Genomic DNA, 10,002 nt, shown 5'->3' with positions numbered 1-10,002 from the left:
TCTCAATTTGGTGAACTAATATTATTGGTCTAGACAATTTACAACACAGCAGACATGAATGGAAAATGGCAATTTGTCAACATTTCAAAAGACTGATAATATTTAGCTAATGCTAGAGAAACAAAACCAGAAACATAAACGCTGTCAGATAAACTTATGTGTGACAATGCATACACAATGTTGCAGTAGGCCTACACAAGTGGTGAGTTATTGCAATACTGGTGTAGGAAAATCATTATAAAACTGCATACAATCTACTATATACATTTTAACATTACTGTTCAGCAGCTTGCTATTTAGTGGTTTCTTTCTACCAAAGAAACGTACCCTTTAGTAGCTTTCTTTGCAACGCAGCTGCTAATAACTCATTGCTTTCAAAGGGAAAGCCTAAACCATTTCTCAATATAAAACATGATCAAACACGTAAAAGTCAGATAAAAGTAGCCTATAGTCTCAATAATTTATTAAAAAAATTACAAATCACAAAATCATGATGGAAATGAATGCCTGAAGAACAACCATTATGTTAGCGTTTGTCACGTTTGGTTTTGGTTTATATTTTCATGTCTTTTATTTTGTAATTCTCACTGTCATGCTTCCTGTTTGTCATGTGCTTCCCTTGCCCTCAGGCTTGTTCGACTTGAACCAGCGCTGCACAGACCGATCGGTGAATGACATCAAAATACCGCGAGAGAGATTAGAGAGCAGACGGCTCCGTATGCTTTTCAATCGCTCTTGCGGTACTTTGATGTCATAAACCGATAGGTCTGTGCAGCGCTGGTTCAAGTCGAACAAGCCTGAGGGCAAGGGAAGCATATGTGCTTCCTCTTTCTATGTGTTAAGGTCTGATTGGTTGTTCTAGTCATGTGTCCTGTGTTCTCATTGGTTCATTGTTTGATTGTTCTCAGGTGTTCCTTGTTAGTCATAAGTCTCTCAGTATAAATAGCCCTCATGTTCCTATTGTTCTGTCAAATTACTTGAGAAGAACTGTAATAATTAACAGAATTTAAGGACAGTGTTTATATATATATATATATATATATATATATATATATATATATAATGTGGGTAGGTCATCCTCCAGAATTTTTTTACTGGAGTAGATTAGGGGTGTTCCCGAAGCCAAATACCTTTCTCTATGCAATTATAAGTGCGTAGAAATGAAATGAACGCAAATCCGTCAATGCCTGCATCTCTCAGAATCTTGGCAAGAGTAATATCAACTCAAATAGGCTACTAAATCATCTACATGTTCTACGATATGATATTGTATATTATTGTATGTATATTTAAATGATTTAAGCCTTGTACAATATGATACTCGAATGGAATAAGCACAGCATGATCACAAATCAAACAGCGCGTTAATTGCCGTCTCTGCGCGTCTCCGTCTCTCAGCAACCAAACCAGCTCTAATAGCCTATAATCAACTAAGATTCATGTAGCCTACATTAATTACTAATTAATGTCTATTTAAATGTTTTAAACTTCGTATGATGTGATAAGCTACATGATATATTTATTTGTCCCCGTGCGTATTTGGCGCTTGAACTGTGATGGGTTTTTTTTTTCCACTGCAACTTTGCTGGCTGCGCGTCGTCTCATTTTATGACTCTCAACTGTGTGGTTACAAGGTATATTACAATGGCATCGAACACTGCTCAGCCAATAATAATCAAGAACTGGAAGTGTCCGTTTTTATAACATGTGTTTTAAAACTTTTGTCTGGCTATAGCATGAGAAAACAGACTCATTGTGAAAACAGACATATGGGCTGAATTAGAGACGGTAAAAGTGAGTGGGTCCAACATCATTGGTCTTAAAAAGTGGGTGGGTCTTGTCCCACCCATATACAATGGTTCCGACGCCCGTAGTTGACTCAGGCCCACACTCAGTAGGTGGCGATAATGCACCTTATAGTTGGATGCCAATCGCCATTAAAACAAAAGAAGAAGAAGATTGTTCTCTGTCTAGCTTTGATGTTGTTTTATCTAATATAGCCTACCTTTTTTTTTTTTTTTTTTTTTTTTTTTTTTGAACATGTTAAAAAAATACAACAACAAAACTAAATATAACTTTTCTTGTCCTACCCCCACTTCAATGATATTTTTAGCTGCTTAAATTGTTTGCATCATTATATATTCAAACTAAATAAAAATCAACAAAGCTCTGAAAATCACTGTTCCAGTTCATATCCATCTAGGATTCTTTTTTTAAATACAAATTTCAGTTGCAATAAGTTTTTACATAACTTTAAATCATTATTTTTGTTGTTCCACAGGATAACATCCTGAGTTGTTATACAGTGGAACTTACTATTTGTTCGAATTAATGGTTTACTAAATATTGATATTCCTCTGAAATTTTACGTGCTTTCTCTCAGTTGAAAAAGCTCTTGGATATTTTTAGGCAATTGGTTATTATGTGCTCTAAAAACAATTTGAATAGTTTTGTAGTCAAACAAATCTTTAAACTTTAATATTTTGAGTTTAATGAACAATGGGTTTGTTGGTTCTCTGTATGTAGTTTTATGTATGATTCGAATAGCTCTTTTTTGTAGGATGAAGATTGGATATGTATTTGTTTTGTAGGTGTTCCCCCATACTTCCACACAATAAGTCATGTATGGGAGTATGAAGGAGCAGTACAACATACTTAGAGAAGCCTTATTCAATAGTTCTTTGGCTTTATTTAATATTGCTAATGACTTGGATATTTTGGTTTTAGCTGAGGTTTCCAGCTTAATTTATTATCAATAACTACCCCAAGAAATTTTATTTCAGATACTCGTTCTAGTTCTATACCATTTATCATAAGTTTCTTATCTGTGTCTGTTAATCGGTTCCCAAATATTATAAATTTGGTTTTACTCAAATTCAGTGTTAGTTTATTTTCATCAAACCAAATCTTTATCCTACTCATTTCCTTTTCCATGGTATCCAGAAGCTTCTCCAAATTTTCACCACAACATAGTAGGTTTGTGTCATCAGCAAAAAGAATGGTTTCCACAATTTGTGACACTTTACATATATTATTTATATAAAGGTTAAATAATAATGGCCCCAACACTGAACCCTGTGGCACCCCACATGTAACCTGCAACAGCTGTGATTTATTGTTTTGTATTTCAACATACTGTTTTCTGTTCTCTAGGTAACTGGATAACCATGTCAGTGCAATTCCTCTAATACCATATCTTTGTAGTTTTTTAATCAATAATTTGTGATCTACAGTATCAAAAGCTTTTTTGAGATCTAGAAATATCCCTACTGCATATTGCTTCCTGTCTATGGCATTTGTAACTTTTTCTATAAATTCTATCAGTGCAAAAGAAGTTGATCTGTCAGCTCTAAAACCATAGAGATATAAACACAAGCGTGGACATATTTTGCTCAGCAAAATTATAGAGATAAATACATTAAGAAACTAGCTTTATGATCATAAAATAGATGCCATTTACGGCATTCTATAGACGTCTCTTTGGCGTAAATGCTGCAGTATCGGCTCAACTATAGCTATTCATAACAACTATAACTATAGTAGAGCATGGTGCTAGCAACGCCAAGGTCATGGGTTCGACTCACAGGGAATGAATAAAGATGCGTACAATATAACTTGCTGTCAATTTAAAAAAAAATATGTCTGCCAAATGTCATAGTAAAAAAAAAAAAAAAAAAGTACAACAAAGACTGGGACCTAAAAAGCTCTCCAGTTCCTGGCACACCTTGAGATTAAAACCTCATGTCTCCAACCCAATGAGCTCATCTTCAGACTCCACAGGAGATATGCTAAGTCTTTGCATGAGACACATTTGTGTAGCAAAAGTGGCATGGTTGTTATGTGGTCTGGTCTGGGTACAAGTGGAAAGCCTGTGATGCCAGAAATAAACCTGTGATGTCACACTAGTTTACTGCATGCTTCACAAAATGTTCTTGAAAACTTTTTCTGATTTTTTCTTTCATGGCTTAATTGAATAATTCAAACCTTAATTCAAAATTAATTGTAAAAAATCTAGTTGGACCAACAAAAGAAAATTTATTTTGACAAATGAGTTAAACATACTACAAATTCAAATTAAGTAAAAGTAAATTAATTTGACCTAAACCAACTAAACTATTTTTTGAGTGTATATTTAACAATTAAAACAGATCCTCTCGTTTGCAGTGATCACCAATAACTCTGAAAGAAGGGCCTTTTGATTTAAAAGCAAAATTATTATCTGTCTGTAACGTTTGTGGGGTTGTATTTATTTCTTTCCCATTTTTTAACCTTTTTAAATTATTTGGAAACATGGTGTCTTTCTAAACTAATTTGAGACAGACAAATATGGAAATGTTATTTAAAAGTTTAAGACACTCTGCAGTTCCTCCTATGGCTAGAGCATTTTGTTTGCCTCTTCAGCACTCTTCCTCTGTTTAAATAAATCGACATTCAGTTTGGAGAGACTGAAGCAGAGATGGGCGGTATTAAAGTCTTACCCCTGAGACAGAGACTCTTTTTTCACATTACGTGAGAGCATCAGAATGAAAACATTGCTCATTAGTAACTCACGCAACGTTCTAGTCATTTATTAGGAACCTGACTCAAGCGGGCAACCAAAGTGTCAGCAATGGAGAATATTTTTCGCCAAAATGAACCAACAAAATGAAGATGAAGTCACACTGTCCTGGGGAATCGGTTCTTTGGATGCGTATGAAAAGTCACCGGTGTTTTCAAACTCTTCCGAGTTAAATGGCACAGGACTCGAGCCTCTACTCCTGTCCCGTGCCGTCCCGCTCGGCTTGGCTTTGGGGGCTTTTATCATCTTCGCGGTGGCTGGAAACATCCTGGTGATACTGTCAGTTGTGTGCAACAGGCACCTGCGAACTCCAACTAATTATTTCATCGTAAATCTCGCTATTGCCGACTTGCTCCTGGGCACAACTGTGTTACCCGTATCAGCCACCTTGGAAATATTGGGTTACTGGGTGTTCGGGAGGATTTTCTGTGATGTTTGGGCCGCTGTGGATGTGTTATGTTGCACAGCATCCATCATGAGTCTGTGCGTAATATCCATTGACCGTTACATCGGAGTGAGCCATCCGTTGCAATACCCCAACATCGTGACAGGACCCAGAGCTTTGCTGGCCATGCTGGGAGTTTGGGTCCTGTCTTTGGTCATCTCTATCGGACCCCTGCTGGGATGGAAGGAGCCTCCGTCACCGGACCACACGGTGTGCGCAATAACAGAGGAACCCTTTTACGCGCTCTTCTCATCGCTCGGCTCCTTTTATATCCCCTTAATTGTTGTTCTAGTCATGTACTGCCGTGTTTATGTAGTGGCTAAACGGACAACGAAGAATCTAGAAGCTGGTGTGAAGACGGAAACGATGAATTCGGGTGAAATAACGCTGAGGATTCACAGGGGTTCGCAGGTGCACGAGGACACCAGCACCGCAGCCAGAAGTCGCGCTCATCAGGCGAGGAATTCTCTCACGGTCAAACTCCTTAAGTTTTCCAGGGAAAAGAAAGCAGCTAAGACCTTGGGGGTTGTGGTTGGAATGTTTACGCTATGCTGGTTGCCATTCTTCCTCACTTTACCACTTGGTAGGTTTTTATTATACACAGTTGCACAATTTGTCCCCCCTCTCCCATTCATGTTGTCACACTAAGTTGTCACAAAGATAAGCTGCAATGAAATAGTAGCCTACATTATGCGGCTTATTAAGTAAAATTAAATCCATTAAATCATCCACAGTGGTCTTAGCTGGTTTAAACTCTCCCAGCCTGATCATCTAAAAACCAGCTGGCAGTTAACAGACCAGCTTGGACCAGCAAAGCAGTTTAAGCTGGTCTTTCTTTCTTTCTTTCTTTCTTTCTTTCTTTCTTTCTTTCTTTCTTTCTTTCTTTCTTTCTTTTACAGAACATATAAAGGTCACACAAAAATATCTAACCATTTTTTAATTAATGATTTATATAAAATATTATATGTAGCAACCTGTACCAATTAAGCTGACTACTTGCTTCAATCACTGTTAGGTTTATTAAATATACCCTTGTCTTTCTGAAAGTTTTTTTAAGCCCACATACAAAAATAATTCTAGAGAAAACACACACAAACACACACATTGTATGTGGTATAAGGGGACTGTCCATAGACTTAATGTTTTTTTATACTGTATAAACTATATCCTATCCCCCTACACTAACCCTAAACCCATCACAGAAAACTTTCTGCATTTTTATATTTTCACTTATATCGCTATGTTTATAAGCTGTTTTCCTCGTGGGGACCAAAAAATGTCCCAACAAGGACAAGGATTTCAAATATTGCCATCTTTATTTGGGTACTTTTTGTCCCCATAATGTAGGGTTTACCAGGCCACAAACACACACACACATTATAATTATGCCAGTCTGAGATATTCTTGCTGGTCTTCCAGTTTGACCGGTAGAAAATTGGCCAAAACCTCTTTAAAACCAGCCAACAGATCAGCTCAGGAGACCAGCTAACCACCTTAGGCAATTGATATATTATTTCAGCTATTAGTAGTAATAATAATAAATTGTAGGTAAAATACTGACATTCATAAAATTGTAAATTCTTAATGACATCCTTCCCTTCATCCTGTTTGGCATTAAACATCTTGATGCCTTGCAAATATGCCTGTCAGTATTTGTTCTCATGTCATTACTTAGGGTCTATGAAAGATTAGCAAACATCAGTTAAGATGAAACAATCTTTATAAAAAGTAATCATTATTACTGTTTAAATTGAATGCAAATAATGAATCATTAACAAATAATGAATCATTGTAATTGGTCTATTGATTCTAGCAAGGATGGCAAGGTAAATGGAAAACTTTTTTTTTCAATTCTATTTTTATTTCATTTTGTTATAGGCCTACTACAGGAACAACACAAAATACAGAACAACTTTATATTTATAATAATAAAAAACTGCATAAAAAATTAAATAATAATAATAAAGTTTCAATTCTGTGTTTTGTACTCACTTTAGTTATTCAACTAAATAGATTTGCCTTACACTCACAGGAAATACGTACAAATGATTTATCCAACACTAAGCCTTCTGCTGCTGGACGCTTGAGGTCAGTGGGAAGACCGCAGAGTAGGGGTCAAGACAGAATAAATCTTTTTGCACTTTGTTTCCTCGTCCCTCTCACGGGGCCCCCAGTGTGGGGTCCGCTGCATCCGTCGTTTGGCTGTCACAGCAGGGAGTATGAGAACGAGGCCCTGGACCGCAGCCATTCAGACTCAAAGGCAGGTTATGATTAATGAATTAGCGTAGTAGTCATTCCTGTCCCAGACAGGGTTATCTCAGCAGGGCAGTGTGCTTCGAAGTTCAGCTAGCCTGGTTCTTAATTAGGCAACTGTGTTTTTCTTTGAATTTAACTTAAGTGGAAAACAGTAGCGTGTTTACTGGATCCTTACAGTGTAGATACAGAGGTCATATTAACATGAACACATCATGATACAATGTTTCAAGTTAATTTAGACAAGGTCACTTTGTGTTTAAATGAAAACTCTTTAAAACTTTGAATCTTTCAAGTAATTTCAATTCAGTGTAAGTGGGATAATTATATATAGCTATTTAGCTTAAGAAGATCGGTTCATAATTGTGGCTCATTCATTGCTGAACACATGAGATAAGCATGCTAACAGGGATTATGAGTCTTGTTACATAAATCTTTGATAAGTTTCCTAACCTGTCATACTAGACAATGGAAGAAAACCCAGCGAGCCACTTGACTGCATACAGGTTGGAAAAACAGGATGTAAGGATGTGGATAGTATATCTCAACTTCCTCTGAATCCTACTGTTCTAGAACAGTTACATTCTAGAGGAGTTTTTTTTTTATATATATATATATATATAAGAGCGGTTATCAGAATAATGAGAGTATTTATTATTTAAGTGAGCTGCTTTGCTGTGCTAACATTAATTAAGGTCTATTTAAAGTCCATTCATGATTTCTTTAAGAAGGATGAAGCCTATCTTTGCCACTAACCCTCTTGGCCTTCATCGATGAATTCATTATTTCAGCCAAAGTCTCATGGTTCCCATGGTACTTTGAATGCAGGGGGTCAATGCACTGAGGTGCACTGCAGCACTGAGGTGCTTCCGGTTTACACACCAGGGATCTCAGTCTAAAGCAGTTAATGACACAGATCCACAGCTCTAAATGAAGATAATGTGATGACAAAAAGAATCGCATGTGCAGGTACATACGTTTGCAAGCGTAAATGAAATTTGCATGCGCAAGAGAAGATTTGTTACGAATTACACTTACGAGTAACAGTAAAATGCTGCAAATATTTTTTTCTTACACTTGAAAGGCGATTTACACCTTTACAAATCTTCTCTTGCGCATGCAAATTTAACTTACGCTTGCAAACTTATGTACACTTTCACAAATTTGACCCTGCGCATGCGATTCTTTATGGCATCATATTCCCTTCATAATAATGTAAAAGAACACTTCAGAAGCATGTTATCTTTATTCACTTAGTTCTATGTGTCCTAAAAACAGAAGCTTGATCATCCAAACTACTCTTGATTGATATGTTTAAACAGTGTCTAATGCACTACGTGCCCTTTCTTCCAAGTTCACATCAAAGAGTAAACACATTCATTTGTTTAAACTTTTTTTTAGGATTACTTCCTTCTTTATAAATGCTATGCACATCTGCCATTTAGTTTATTGTCAATGACACATTTTTAGTTTCATACCAACTTGAAAGGGGAACATTTTGGTAAGCAAGCGTTGCTGCCACCTGCTGGATGCTAAAGCAAATAACATCTTTAAAACATATAACAGTTGAATAGCAGGGGGAACAATCACGAACAGTCACGAATTGTGCCAGCAGGGGGCACACCAATCATGTGTTAAATAAGAGAGAGAGAAAACGAATCCCACTCACACAGCATGACAGAAAATGGACAAGTTTTCTCTGGAATTCACTTCATGGCTTAGGCTGAATATTGTGTCATTTTCAAATTCTTAACATGATGACAGTGCAATGTGAATCTAGTTTGCAATTTGAATAACTAACAGAACACTCATGTCATATATGGCTCATTTTATGACAATAATATCTCATAATCTACCTTTACCGGTGTGCTTTCTCTCTGCAGTCGCATTCAACGCCAGCCTGCGGCCCCCTGAAACTGTCTTCAAAATCATCTTCTGGCTTGGTTACTTAAACAGCTGCCTGAATCCCATCATCTATCCCTGCTACAGCCGGGAGTTCAAGCTAGCTTTCATCCGCATCCTGAAATGCAGATGTCACCGCAGGAGACGGCCAGGTTGGAGAGCGTACAACTACCAGGGCTCACAAATCAACTCCCTCTACTCACGGCAGGACTCAAAGGACTCTGTGAACTATGGTAGTTACCTAAATGGGAGCCAGAGAACCCTGTCCTCTGCCAGCCCCAGCCCTAGTTATCATACCAAAGGCCTATCACATTTTCAGGAGGATGGACCCAGACATGCCCGGAGCAGGACACCATCTGTGTTATCTGAAAGTACTTTGGATCATCATCTTGAGCGTGTGGAGGAAGATCCAACCCAGTCTGTAGGCCAACCAGATCAAGCTGGAATCAGAAACTGGCCTCAAGAGCAATTGAAAGAGTAAGGATGTCGAACTTTAAGTGGCACAATTTGTTTTGTTTTATTCGCCCAAAGTATTCCTCTGGTCATGAGTAAATACATTTAAATCTGACATACAACCCCATTTCCAGAAAAGTTGGCACATTTTATTGGGATTCACAGATTAAAGTACAACAAACAAACAAAAAATTATCCAATGTTACAAAAAACGTTTCTGGAAATGGGGTTGTACAACCTGGCATTAATGTACATCACAGTGTGAATACTCTGGTATTCTTTAACAAACACTGAATTAAAGCAATTTTTCTTAACTATTTCCAATTCTAAATAATGCATTTTTTTTATTTTTTATTACTAATTATTTTTAATCACAAACATCAATGTTGTT

At 37.0% G+C, this 10,002-nt stretch overlaps 1 protein-coding gene across 1 annotated transcript; it reads left to right on the top strand.

Moving 5' to 3' along the window:
- Positions 1-4,433: 4,433 nt before the first annotated feature.
- On the top strand, positions 4,434-9,928 carry adra1bb (adrenoceptor alpha 1Bb). Its single transcript, XM_084133614.1, has 2 exons — positions 4,434-5,586; positions 9,140-9,928. Exons 1-2 carry the CDS (start codon positions 4,632-4,634, stop codon positions 9,637-9,639), a joined length of 1,455 nt encoding a protein of 484 aa, XP_083989740.1. The 5' UTR covers positions 4,434-4,631; the 3' UTR covers positions 9,640-9,928.
- Positions 9,929-10,002: the final 74 nt, after the last annotated feature.

The sequence above is a fragment of the Abramis brama genome (genome assembly GCF_963993115.1).
Source record: "Abramis brama genome assembly, chromosome: 13".
In the NCBI taxonomy this organism is placed as follows: domain Eukaryota; kingdom Metazoa; phylum Chordata; class Actinopteri; order Cypriniformes; family Leuciscidae; genus Abramis; species Abramis brama.
Note: the sequence above shows the minus strand (reverse complement) of the source record. Positions and strands in the feature narration are given on the sequence as shown.

Excerpts from the sequence above, each read along its gene's own strand:
- adra1bb (XM_084133614.1), top strand. The coding sequence starts at position 4,632 with ATGAACCAACAAAATGAAGATGAAGTCACACTGTCCTGGGGAATCGGT. Across the intron at positions 5,587-9,139 it reads CTTCCTCACTTTACCACTTG|TCGCATTCAACGCCAGCCTG; the intron begins GTAGGTTTTTAT and ends TTCTCTCTGCAG.